Genomic DNA, 14,550 nt, shown 5'->3' with positions numbered 1-14,550 from the left:
CCTAAGCTAAACTTTTCTATGTATTTCATGCATTTTCTCATAGAAAGAGTGTTATACATAGTGTTTAGTGTAGAAGTGTTAACGATTAGCCTCTAAAGTTAACTATCATTTACACTATAATTTCTACAGGGAAATGCAATATGATTTCCAAACAACCAATTAGTAAAACTTCCAAGAACACATCTCATTAAGAATGGTCTTGTACGCCAAAGGAATGGCAGGAAGCTTAAATCAAGGATGCAATTGTGCAAATCATTCCCGTTAACTATGGGAAAAAAAGCTACATAACAATAAAAGTAAGCAAATTATACAAAACATACCTTATTCCAGAGAGACTATCAAAGGCATGAAGATCTAATACATTAGAGAGATCAACTCTAAAAGGAAGAAAACTAACATGAGCAGTTGGAAATTCTGTGAAAATATATCCAATTAATCAAGAAAAAAAATCTCTGACTCTTAAAAAATTTTATACATAAAATTCATAGAAGTGGGCAAATGGTATAAGATTTGAATCACAGTTGAATCAAGATTGAAAATTATTTGGTTATTACTTCAATGAATTAGCTTTTTTTTTTAACTTTCAATTATCTTTTCAATCCTGAAATTTATGAGCTTTCCAAATACATTTTTATAGCTAAAAAAAAATAAGCTAAAGAACAGAAACTTTTCCAAGCAGTTTATTACTCAAAAGATGAAACAAAAGAAATGACAAATAGAATTAACAAATAGGTACATTCCAAATACCTCTGCAATTTTTGTATTTCTTTTATTCCCCCTCCCCGATATAACATGTAATATAAAAACGAGAAGTCAAATAACCAATGTACAAAATATTAAGTTACTCTAGGACCCTGATCTTCACATGATTTGATTTCATTCATTCAGAATGGGGCTGCATGTAGAAAGAAAATTCCCGACATCCGAATAGACATTATTTCTCTTAGAATTATTTAATGATAATTAAACTTATTTAATTGAATCCAATGATTCAAATCAGGTGAGAATAACATCACAATTAACATTAGGTTTGGTTTAAATATAAAAAAGCAAATTTATAAAGACTGGTGATTGAGTTATAATTTTAACATAAGCTCAGAAAACAGCAGAGGACAGGCCGGGCGTGGTGGCTCATGCCTGTAATCCCAGCACTGCGGGAGGCTGAGGCAGGCGGATCACAAGGTCAAGAGATCAAGACCATCCTGGCCGTGGCCAACGTGGTGAAACCGTGTCTCTACCAAAAACACGAAAATTAGCTGGGTGTGGTGGCACGTGCCTATAGTCCCAGCTACTTGGGAGGCTGAGGCAGGAGAATCACTTGAACCCCGGAGGCGGAGGTTGCAGTGAGCCAAGATTGCACCACTGCACTCCAGCCTGGCACAGAAAAAAAAAAAAAATACAGCAGAGGATAGTGATTTCTCCATAATCAAAGTTAAGGTGAAGAAATGTTTAAAGAAAATGACAAATGTATAATTTCAAATTTAGATTCCAGAAGCTTACCAAACATTTGTTAAATTTTCTTACAAGGAAAAAAAAAATCATTGGTCAGATTCAAGATTTTTTTTTTTTAATGCACAAACATATAAGAAAAAACATCTCCTTTATCTTAGGACTGACCAACTGTGCCTGCTTCGTTTATTCTCAACAGTCTATCACATACTCATACTCATGGCAACAATACTGTGTTAGATTATGAATGCTTGTCTTGGCAAAAGGCAGACAAATTCCCATCTTATTACTCCAAAGTTCTATGTTAATAGACTATAACAACAACTCAAATTCTGGGCATTTCAGATGTACAGAATTAGAAAAATGATCAAGCAAAGAAGCAAATGTTCTATAAAGAAATTTTTGGCCGGGCGCGGTGGCTCAAGCCTGTAATCCCAGCACTTTGGGAGGCCGAGACGGGCGGATCACGAGGCCAGGAGATCGAGACCATCCTGGCTAACACAGTGAAACCCCGTCTCTACTAAAAAAATACAAAAAACTAGCCGGGCGAGGTGGCGGGCGCCTATAGTCCCAGCTACTCGGGAGGCTGAGGCAGGAGAATGACGTAAACCCGGGAGGCGGAGCTTGCAGTGAGCTGAGATCCGGCCACTGTACTCCAGCCCGGGCGACAGAGTGAGACTCCGTCTCAAAAAAAAAAAAAATAAATAAATAAATTTTTGAATATCAGTTTACACTAAGAGGCCAAAGTCTTAATATTAAACATATTTCCTTTTTCACCCCCCACCTCTCCCCCCACTACTGAGCATATTTATATTGACAGGTCACAAATGAGGGGCACAGTGGCTCATGCCTGTAATCCCAGCACTTTGGGAGGCCAAGGTGGGCAGATCACTTTGAGGCCAGGAGTTTGACACCAGCCTGGCCAATGTGGCGAAATCCCATCTCTACTAAAAATAGAAAAATTAGCTGGGTGTGGTGGCGCACACCTGTAATCCCAGCTACAGGGAGGGTGAAGCAGGAGAATTGCTTGAACCCAGGAGGCAGAGGTTTCAGTGAGCCGAGATCGCACCACCACATTCCATCTTGGGGGACAGAGTGAGATTCTGTCTCACACCAGAGTGAGATTCTGTCTCAAAAAGATAAAAAAATAAAAATAAACCAAATGAATGGAGTTTCCCTCCAAGTTTGTCATCTTCACCTTAAGAAACAGCTTAAAGTTTAATAAAGTTTACACATGCCAATTTTGTGAATATCAAATTCAACAATTTGGAAACACAAGCTTCTAAATAAATTGTTTCACTGTGACAGTGTCCTTGAGAATACATGTCATCCAGAGGTAATTCTGCTTTATACTCAGATTCTTTCCATACTTCCAAAAAAAGGATCAATATTAGATCTGTACAACAAATTACACTCTTTTACAGAAAATAATAAAATATCCAAGTCTCTCACCAAATTTTCAATAAAGAAGAAAAGTGTAAGCTTCCAGATGAAAGTTTCTATAGCTTTCCCCAAATTTAGTACCACCATGAAAAAGAAATTCTTCACTCATTCAAGGCATACGACTAGAAAACTAATTTCCATGGCATCAAATTAATTTCCTCCTTTGGAGATAAAACCATCAGATCTTTTCCAAAGCACTAAAATGGCCACACACACACACACAAAAAACAAAAAACAAAAAACAAAAAACCATTACCAGCATTTTAAAACTGAGTAAAAGAATGAAGTAAAAAAAAAAGGGAAAGAAAAAGCTTCAAAAGTTCATTTTTCCCCTAATTTCTTGAACTCTCTATTCCAGAAGTACCTAATGTTTTTCCTAAAAGAGATGCTTTTAATTTTCCCTATGTCTAAAAGCTGCTTAAGTAGCTTAAGACCAAGGACAGGAGAGTGAAAACAAAGAGCATTTTGGCTCTCCAAGGTGGGGCTGGAATTGCAGCTACTACTTAGGGATATTTTCCAATGATCATCTCTTCAAACTCCAGTGAGTCTCACAAACAGGGTGCACCAGCCAATCCAAGTATCCAGTATCTACAATGCAAATTGTAGATACTATCCAAATTGACAGTAGATAGCTCAGTAAATAGCTGAGCAAACTGCAATGATAGCTCAGTCTTGAACTCTAGAAATAAATTTCCAAATGCCTTCCCCAGTGGCACTTCGAACTCAAAAATGTTTACAAAACTAATCACATTTTCCAAACCTACTTCCACCACTACCTGACCTATTGCTCCTCTTTCCTGTATTTCCTATACCTCAGAGATTAGCCCCACATTGAATCTACCTCCCTAGAGTCATATTGCTTTTAAAACCCTTCACTAACTCCTTGCTCCCTACAGAAGAAAATCCAAACTATGTAGCATGGCATTCAAGACCCTTTGTGGTAAGTTCTCTATCTCTTCAGTCATACCACTTTTTCTGTGCTACATAATACCAAGTTTTCTAGCCATTCTAAAATATTCGAAGGTCCCTGGAATACAAAATCTTCCTTATACCTGGAAAGTTGTCCCCACCCTAGTCCATCTGTAAAAGGCTTACTCATTATTTAAGACTTAGGTCAATGACTGCCTTCTCGGTCAATATTTTCCTGACTCTTTTTCAAGAAAAGTTGAGTAATCATTCCCTCTATTTTCCTATTATTATAGAACTCTGTGCTTTTAAAATTCTTGTATTTATATTAATATCTAATATGTTGCCTTTTTGTTTGTTTGCTTCTCTGTTTCCCCCCAATGACTGATCTCCTTAAAGGCAGTTTTTGCCTTATCCGTTGCTTAAATAGTCCTTAAAATGCTATGAAATGCATAGCAGGCAGTTTGTCAAATTAATTAAACTTATTATTGACCAACTGTGTTTTGGTTTTCCTCTGTTCAGTCCACTTACATTTCTAAAAATTAGGAAAAAGTCTAGAGAAGATTAAAATGACACATCTTCTCATCTTTTACTCCTACATCTGAAATCTGTGTGGTTCACTAGTACTTCCATTTGCTAGTAAATCAACTTAAGTCTTACCAATAAGACGATGCTACACACTATTCCTTTTCCTTACTCTTAACTACTCAAGGTGAGCCTTTTTCTACACATGCTTATAGCAGTTTATTGTCAGTACTTGTCAGCTACACAATGGTAAAATTTTTTAAAAAACAATAAAACAAAACTTCTATAAGAGTGACTTTGACTATTTTGTTAACCAAATCTCCAGGTTTTTTTGTTTGTTTGTTTGTTTGTTTGTTTGAGACAGAGTCTCGCTCTGTCGCCCAGGCTGGAGTGCAGTGGTGCGATCTCAGCTCACTGCAAGCTCCGCCTCCTGGGTTCACGCCATTCTCCTGCCTCAGCCTCCCGAGTAGCTGGGACTACAGGCGCCCACCACCTCACCTAGCTAATTTTTTTGTATTTTTAGTAGAGATAGGGTTTCACCATGTTAGCCAGGATGGTCTCAATCTCCTGACCTCATGATCTGCCCACCTCAGCCTCCCAAAGTGCTGGGATTACAGGCTGAGCCACCACACCCAGTCCAAATCTCCAATTTCTAAACTGGTAAGCTCAAGTTGCTATGCCTCAAGGAATTTGAGAGAATATTTAATGTAAGATTCAGGACCCAATAATAAAAATTCTACTCAGGACATCTGATCTTCATTGAAAAGGATTCTAATCCAACTTCAGTCCTCATAGCAAGGAAGTACTATTTCAGAAAGTCCCTAGATTCTCAGATGCATTGGCAACCTCCATACACTGAAGAAGAATTCACAGAAGAAGATTTTAGTCACTTGCTCACTCATCCACTTGAAGTAACAAAAATCAATCACTGCATGTTTACTGTTCTATAATAAAGCAAATGTTAGAAATAAAAGTTAGAAATGTCAAACAAACTAAATTGTTACATAATAAACTAATCAAGATGAAACTTTTATTCAGGACATGGATATTTCCAAAATGAAAACAAGAGAAGAGACTTGACTGAAAATGTTTATAAATACGAATATTAAGACAGAACCAAAGCTATTTATGACCATTATTTTTAAAAGCTTGTTTAAGTATTATGCACTTGTCTGTGTGACATTTTGTAAAGAGGAGAAAAATTAAGGAGAAAGGAATTGTAGAACACTAACAGGAAGAAGACAGATACTGAGGAATGGCTCATGGTATAAATGAGATTATCAGAGACTTTCTACAGTGGAATTTGAAATGCGGGGAGCACATTTGGTGTATGGTTGTAGAGGACTTACATTAAGAGCATTCTTCTGCTACCTCTGCCAGCAGATGAGTGGCTCCTGAGAATGCATACCAAATTCCCCAGCTGTTCACATGCATATAAGCAGCTGCCGCTGCTGCTGCCTAACACTTATGGCAGTCTGTCAGCACCTCTAATCTCTGCCATAGCAGACAAGCCACTCACCTAAGGCCTCTACTGTACTTCCAAAGAAAGAATCTCTCAAGTAGAGACTGAGTTGAACTAGACTGCCAGCTGTGAGTCTCAGAGCTCCTGGCTGCCTGTTGCTGAGTCTATCAGCTGCTGAGCCTTTCTCACCAAAAAAAAAAAAAAAAAAAAAAAAATGAGTTTAACAAAAAAAACCCTGCACAGAAATTTTCTGAAATTAAGATAACATTCAATGGAAAACAGAGTTTAATCTACAGAAACACACTTCACAGATGTTTTAGGAACAGAACCTAGAGAAAATGAAAATCAAAATTTAATAAAAGAATTTGTCAGGAACTTCACGGTAAAGACTCCATGTATTTTTTGGCAACTATGAAACACTAAGAAGGCTTTTAAAATATTAAAAAGCCATTTAAAGACTTCAAATTAAGAGAAGATTCCTCAATATACTTCTTCAGATTTCTGTACTGAGTTATCCTCTTGAGTGTTTAGAAGTCTTTTCTTCCTCCTTAAGCAAACACTTACATAGTGTTATCATGGCTTTGTAATCTTAGTTTTAAAGACAGGCAAATGTACTAGCTAAATATGCCAAACTAACTTAGTAAGAGCATTCCAAACAACATTTTGGATCCAATTCTTTTTAAATGCACTTACATCTTTCTTATATTAGAATCAAGCGTATTTGTCAATTACTTAATGTTTATTATTAATAACTAAAATGATTTGTTGTTAGTATATTAGGAATAGCTTTTTAAAAGTACCTTGATCTTTGTGTTTCTAAGATTTGTCCTAGTCCATTTATGGATCTGAAATAAATAATAGATGAGGAAGACAAAGTTTAAAAGTAAAAATTAACTTTTTAAAAAAGTATACAAAGTACATTATTTCTAAAACAGGAAATAAGCATACACAAATACATCTGGAACCAAAAAAAAATTAAAAACAGAAAAACAAAACTTGCTTTAAAATATAATTATGATTTTCCTTCAAACCATAAATCACATATATTCCACTCACACATCAATAAAACATATATACAAAACTTCACACAACTGTCAGATTAAGGGCTACTTTGTGATTAATTAAAAAGATGCTTCACTTTAGAAAAAGTCATTCATAAGTAGTCAGTTATCCTAATGTTCTTAAAAATGAGTAGATACTCAAAATTTTTACGGTGGTCACTTTTTTCCTCAGGCATACATAGTAGAAATGGCTATATACACACTAAAAATAAAAACCTGGTTGTAAATGGCTTTGCCCCCAGCCTGTCCTTAGTATTCACAGTAATTCTAAGTCACACATCCCAGGTTCCTTTATAGAATAACCTCTTCAGTTCCCTAACTAGGTTCTCTACCTGTTATGCCTGTTCTCCCTCTTTTGATACTATAGAATATGGCTTTGTATGGCACCAAAAAGTACCTGTTAAAACCTTTTCAACATACTGTATATCTCATCTATTTATCTTTTCCATCGTCTATCATCAATCATCAATTCTCTATCATGAATTCAATTGTCTTTAGGGTTACTTACCCAAGATTCTTGCTACTTGTTCAAGTTTGTTCTCATGAGTAAGGCTTCCCACATATAATGATTCTGAGGCAAGTCTCTCCACTACTTTACAAAATTCTTAATCTTCTTTTTTGAATATACTCTATAGTCTGATGGCTATTCCCTCTCAAACATGTTTACCTTTGTTCAACTCCCCAAATATGATTCTGAGTCAGTCACAAGTCTGATATAAAGGGGGGGTAAAAGCCAAAAGGGTGTGTAATTTATCAAATTGCTTCTTCCAAATTCATTTCTAGTACTGTTAACAAGCTGGGTAATAGTCAATATTGTCAGTGTCAGAGATTTAGCTTAGGTCTCTATAAGGATATAAAAGCCACGTAATAATTATCATTCCTTTTATGCCAAAAACGTTTGCTAAATAGATTGTGTTCTTCTTAGCAATCACAATGGTGCACAAGATTTTTGAAGAGAAACAAGATTAGAAGACCAGTGTCAAAAAATGTAAAAGCAATCTTCATTCATCACTTTCACCTTTTCAAAATCAGCCATCTTCTTCTTTTTTCCCTTTTTTACTATACCTTGAACTTACTATGTAAGCTAAGAAAAAAATTACATAATAATAGCTAACAGAGCACTTACTATGTGTCAGCACTGTGAAAAGTTTACCAACATTGTCTCATGTAATACTCAAAACAAACTTATGATAGGCATTATGCCTTTTACAGAGAAGGCTTTCAAAGGGTAAATAAGCTCCCTAAGACAATGAGAAACAGACCAAGGATTAGAACTCAAGCAGATTCCAAGGTCCGTGTGATCTTCAACACGATGCAACAATACCTACCCTTCACATGGAGACATTTTGTTTATAGTAAAGTTTAAGGACTTTACTATTAAAATAAGATGAAATATGTGGAAAAATTATGAATTTCTTTCTTCCACAATCATTAATCATTGCAAATAATCTAATGAGCCTTACCTTTATTGATTCAATTTATAATATGTACTATATGAACTGAGATGACAGATTCAAAATCTGATGTCAGTAGAACTTACAAATACTAAGAATAGTAATTTTGAGCCATCACGCTCAAAGCATTGTACACATTAAAGATAACCAATAATAATAGCTACCAAATGTCTCTCTGTATAGGGCTTTTGTTAGTTCAGGTCTTACAAAATAATTCAAAACAAAGTGCCTGAACTATAACCTCATTTGAAAAATCTATCTTTGTTTTCAAAAGGAATGGGAGTCTCCAGAACAGTCAGCAAAATGACTGTTAGCACATATTTGAGCATCATTCATATTGTCCTGATTGTCCTATGCTGATCTGCCTTGGCTATGGACAAAGAAGATATTAAAGCAAGCTGGGGCCGGGCGCGGTGGCTCACGCCTGTAATCCCAGCACTTTGGGAGGCCGAGACGGGCAGATCACGAGGTCAGGAGATCGAGACCATCCTGGCTAACATGGTGAAACCCCGTCTCTACTAAAATACAAAAAAAACGAGCCAGGCGTGGTGGCGGGCGCCTGTGGTCCCAGCTACTCCGGAGGCTGAGGCAGGAGAATGGCGTAAACCCGGAAGGCGGAGCTTGCAGTGAGCTGAGATTGTGCCACTGCACTCCAGCCTGGGCGACAGAGCGAACACTCCGTCTCAAAAAAAAAAAAAAAAAAAAAAAACCAAGCTGGAAGACAAGGCATGGTTGACAGTTAAGGAAGATGAAGTCAGTGAGAGTTCAGGGAAAAGTGAGACCACTTGAGTCAGGGAAGACTTCACATAGGCGTGGGGGAGAGACAGAATAGGCTCTATAGAATAAATTATTTAAAAAAAAAACAAGAAAGAATTCAGAGATTGGCAGAGTGAGAATACATTATGAGTAAAGATAGGAACTGGCAGGATGCATCCATGGGAAAGTGAATTAACTATCCTGGGTAAAGTTAGGGAAGACTGACATTAGGAAAGAGTCAAAGAGAAGACAGGAGAAGGATGGAGTGAGAAGACCCTGAATATCAGTCTATTAACTGTAAACTATATCCTGCAAGCACTGGGGACTAATTTTATGCATTACTATTTACATAACAATTAGCCATCAACAACATATGTGATTCCCTAATGGTTCTTGAAGCAGGTCAACCTTGTACCTTAAGTTTCTACAGGGCAATAATCAGAGTAAAAAATATTCTGTGTATACAGTATGGATCTGTAGGCACTTAACACACTTATCATTTTGTACCTAATTGTCATTCTTAATTTCTTTACATCTTCTTCTGGAACCAAGTCTGTTTTATTGATGAGAATGATATCTGCCAAAGCAACTTGCCTAAAATAGCAAACAAAAAGAAATATTAAGAAATTTAAAATAATATACACACATGCAGATTAATATATCAAAAGAGAAATGTTAACAAATTAAAAATAAATAAGAACACCTCATGTAGATCAATATATCAGTTAAGAATTATATAGTGCTCTATAGGAGTGATTCAGTTTACTCCTAATCCGCTGATTTTTCAATGGGAATGAATTGCATTCATTACTATACAAGTTCAGATTTCACATTACCCATTCGCAAAGTATTTACTAAGTTCTCTTACTTGCTACTCTTGTGCTACAAAGATAAGTCTCAAAAAGTTTACAATCAAAAGGATGATTTTAAACTCATAATTTTCTTTGTGAAGAAAAGCATAAAATTCAGATATCCAATATGGTGAAAATAAGAAGAGTTTACATACTAAAATACTGTAATATTTACCAAAATTTTCAAAGACATAGAATAAGTTCACTTAATACTAAAAACTGTATTAAACAGGTTTTTTGAAAACTATACTTCAGAGCTGGGCACGGCAGACCATACCTATAGTCCCGGCTACTTAGGAGGCTGAGGAAGGAGGATCCCTTAAGCCCAGGAGTTCAAGTCCAACCTGGGCAACATAGCAAGACTCCATTTCTTAAAAAAAATAAGCTATACTTCAGAAGATATATCAGGATATTGCAAAAATTTCTTCTTTATCACTATAAATATACTGTATATTATCTTTGTAAAGAATCCAGTCGACTGAATGCTAGATAACAAAGTAGATGATAATAATCAGAAGCTCTATTTTCTCTTAACAGGATAGCAAAACTGGAAATTCTTTCAATTTTCCTTAATTTTTCAGGGTCTTATGCTTTATCTCAAAGAATACAACTAAATTCTCAAAACTAAATTAACTTTAGTTCACTGAAAAAGCAGGTTTCAATAGTATGTACATCACAAATCTAATTTTGCTATTTTCTATTTGCCTTATTTATATTTTCTATAATAACCATATTTTCATAAGGAAAAAAGTTACAAAAATACTTAAGTTAGGCCGGGTGCAGGGGATTCATGCCTGTAACCCCAGCACTTTGGGAGGTGGAGATGGGTGGATCACCTGAGGTCAGGAGTTCAAGACCAGCCTGGCCAACATGGTGAAACCTCATCTCTACCAAAAAAAAAAAAGAAAAAGAAAAAAAAAATACAAAAATTAGCTGGGCATGGCGGCGGGTGCCTGTAATCCCAGCTACTTGGGAGGCTGAGGCAAGAGAATCGCTTGAACCTGGGAGGCAGAGGTTGCAGTGAGCCAAGATCTGCTGTACTTCAGCCTGGGTGACAGAGTGAGATTCTGTCTCAAAAATAATAATAATAATTATATATATATATATATATATCTTCAATCCCAAAGAAATTGTATAATAAAAATTTTTTTTAAATGTTAATATTTCCCGAGTTCCTCAAAATTACAGAACTCCTGTGTTCAGCATTCACTTTATGCTACGACAAAAATGATTTTAAGTAAAAGTTTAGTTATCAGATCATTATAAATAGATAGCAATAATTCAACTATGGGAAAAAAGAAAATAAATTTTCCTTGACTATGTTTTAAAATTTCTTAGTTTGTTTTTGGTTTTCATCCTAGTGATTTTTCTCTTTACAATTAGCCAGTGATCAATATATACTTTAAATATGAATACCTAGTGGCTTCATTGATAAGGCCATCGGGTTTCTCTTCTGTTAAATGCTAAACAAAAAAAAGTTCGAATAAAGTTACTACAATACAATAAAAAATCTAATGTCAACACAAAGGATTTTACTTTATAGACATCTTCTTGCATCTAATAAAAATTCAACATGTTCTGTTACTGGGTACACAAATTCAAAACTAACTTTTCTAGCTGAAAGCATTTTTCTTCCCCATTTGCAATTTTTTTTTCTACAAGTGAACCTGTAGGGTTTTATAGGCGGAAGAAGAGAGTTTAGGATTTCATACCCCTGACTTTTTCTTTTACTTAAAAGGAAAACCCCTTTGATTCACATAATGTCATAAAAACACAGAAGATTACAGTTCAGATTTTAGGTATTTTCCTTCTTACAAAACTGTTCTTGTTCTAAATATTCATTATTACTTATTTAAAAAAAAAAAGGATAACCACTGAAATACAGTTTCTTAGAATCTAATATACTTCCCTTCTCCCCAGCCCACAATCGTGTATCACGTGAACTCAGTACTAGGCCTTTCAAACACCCTAGAAACAAATAAGTGGTGGGAGGGCTGATTCAGCTCTGATTCTAGCCTAAAAGCAGTTTATCATTTAGAAACCCATACTTGCCAATCTGGCCTCTCAGTGCAACTAGTTATTTTACTGACCTCTCCAGAGTCAGGCCAACTCCAAAAAATATTTTGACACGGACTTAGAGCCCATGTGGTAGTTTTCATCTCTCTGGAGGCAAGGTTTTTTGTGTTTCTTTTTTTTTCCCCCTCATAATCCTGTTTACATCCCTAAAGTCATCAACGTCACAAGCTTCTTCTCTGAGAAACTACATTTTTACCCTCATTACCTCAAACCTCAATAGAGGTTCCCTGTCACAATAAAAAGCTGGCTACTGAGGTTTAGAGGCAACTAGATTATAGTAATACTCTATATTTGAAGCCAACTTTACAAATTAATTAAATCCTTGAATTTAACTTTATAAATTATATATATTTCTCATTTAGCTTTCATAACAATTATGAGAGAAGGATATTTTCATTTATAAAGGAAGAAACTAAATCTAACACCCTCATCATCACAGGATACTATATTTTATATACAATCACATGGACTATTTTTTTTTAATTGAACACACACCCATCAAGTAAAATGAACATAATTTTAAAGTTTTTGTGAAAACTTTCATGTCACATAAAATCAGTCTGTGTACAATGCTACACAAAAGTTAATAATCATATATCAGAGCCAAGCCCATTTCATAACTCATGGGGAGATGATCATTAGGAGTATCTGAATAGTTTGGAACCTAAGAGCAAGCAGGTAATAATTTTATTTAACAAGCTTGATTAGGTCTATAGAAGAAACATCTTTTCCTTCTAAAAGTTTAGCAAATTCTATTTGGAGGAAAACAAAACTGAAATAAAATCATGGCAATGATGCTTCAGGCAAAATCTTGTTCAACTGGAGACCCACTCTGCAATTACGGAAGTCACAGAACTTGGCAAGTATTGTATCAAAAATCATTCCATGCCAAAAGACCAAGTTTAATATTTTCTTCATAATTCATCTTGGCCTGAGGCTACAACAAGTCCTATTGTTATATACTCTGCCTCCAGATAGTAAGGCTGTTAACAGACCTTGGAATGGTGCCTGGCACACAGACTCAACAAATATTTGTTGAATGAATTATAGTTAACACCTCCTGTTGTGGGGATACACAAAAGATGTTACATGAAAAATGCCATCTAACATGCAGCAACAAATCTCTAACCATTTAACAGTAAATCTACTTAACAGATATATTTTTGGCAAGGCATCAGCCTCTGAATGATCCTATAGTACTGAAAGTCTTTTTAAACTGAAATATTTTTCAAGATATTATATTATTGACCTTATGGAAGTTTTTTTAACATATGAAATTGGGGCTATTTGGCTATGAATTTGTGGGGCATAAAAATGATATGACAGAAGAATTACAGATTCGTTTTTGCATTTCCATGCCTAAATGTAACTAATAAAATGGTAGTTTCACATGGTAATGTACAATGTTTTAAATGCATTTACCTCTCCAAAATTTTAGAATTCTTCACTCAAAGCTAACAGTGGTAGACTAACGTTTTACTGCCTCCAGGCAGTCAGAAAGTATCAAATACAAAAATAAATGAAAATCACCCCAAATGAAAGCCTGCCAATATTTACAACTCTATTAAAATTCTATGTAATCATATACAACTATAGCAGAAGGGATAAATGTTCTCTTCTACGCACACAGGAAAACTATACAAACATTTAAAAAAATAAGTGCATACTAACATTTATTTTCTTTAGACATCAGCCCTGCATTTCCCTCATGTGACTTCCTACCTTCCCAAGTCAAACTCTGCAAAAAAGTATAAAACCAATGTCTTCTGTTCAAAAGAACATTCTCCAATAATACATTATATACCATTTGGTCATTAAGTCAGATGACTTTCATTTATAAAATAAAGCAAAATGGAAATTTTGGCATTCTGTTCTACTTGTATAAGTAAATGCAGAAAAAATTTTTGCAAAATCTTTTTAAAATATTTTATATTACATAGATGTCCAAATTCTTCCTTATCTCTGCTTAAGAACTATAGCTTTTGCTTATATATCAAAAAAGACAAAAATAATTTTGGTACTAATTAATCCAACATATTCAAAAGGCTAAGGTTCAAAACCCCAATTTAACTTACCACAAGAAACACAGGAAATTAAAGGGGAGTGGTGTGACATGTTGGTCAAAGAGTACTAAGTTTGTTATGCAGGATGCATAAGTCATGGAGAGCTAATTACAGCATGATGACAGTAGTTAATTCTATTGTATACTTGAAATCTGCTAAGAGATAGATCTTAATTGTTCTTACCACCCCCTCCCCCCAAAAAAACAATGTGAAGTGATGGATATGTTAACTAGTTCGATTGTTTTATAATGTAATTCACACATTGTATACCTTAAATATATATAATTTTTACTTGTCAATTATACCTCAATAAAGCTGGGGGGGGGGTTAGGGAGAGAAACAAAGGAACTCTCCGAAATAACACCACTGTAGACATAACTTCACGAAGGGCTACAGAGTGTCCTTTTCTGCAGAAATAAAGAAAGAAGCTGGACCGAAAAAAGAGAAAGAAAGAAAAGAAAAACCTTATCTTAAAATTCACTGGCTATGAAAGAACACTACTGT

At 35.1% G+C, this 14,550-nt stretch overlaps 1 protein-coding gene across 17 annotated transcripts in view; it reads right to left on the bottom strand.

Moving 5' to 3' along the window:
- The window catches only part of ZNG1A (Zn regulated GTPase metalloprotein activator 1A), a 53,178-nt gene that overhangs the window by 18,718 nt on the left and 19,910 nt on the right, over positions 1-14,550 (bottom strand). For 4 of the 17 annotated variants that reach the window (XR_012424771.1, XM_065530657.2, XM_005581862.5 and 1 more), the window contains exons 7-10: positions 11,324-11,370; positions 9,564-9,650; positions 6,586-6,630; positions 321-377 (exon numbers count right to left, since the gene is read on the bottom strand). Coding sequence is in view for 16 of the 17 variants with exons in the window: in XM_065530657.2 (XP_065386729.1) it covers positions 321-377; positions 6,586-6,630; positions 9,564-9,650; positions 11,324-11,370 (236 nt within the window). In the remaining variant the exon portion in view is untranslated. Of the gene's footprint in view, positions 1-320; positions 378-4,929; positions 5,268-5,837; positions 5,966-6,585; positions 6,631-9,563; positions 9,651-11,323; positions 11,371-14,550 lie in introns of those variants that run through there. The other 13 variants (XM_074017607.1, XM_005581863.5, XM_074017606.1 and 10 more) reach the window with 8 other exon arrangements.

This window comes from Macaca fascicularis, chromosome 15 (genome assembly GCF_037993035.2).
Source record: "Macaca fascicularis isolate 582-1 chromosome 15, T2T-MFA8v1.1".
NCBI classification, from domain to species: Eukaryota; Metazoa; Chordata; class Mammalia; order Primates; family Cercopithecidae; genus Macaca; species Macaca fascicularis.
The sequence above is the reverse complement of the archived record's forward strand: the minus strand, read 5'-3'. Positions and strand labels throughout refer to the sequence as shown.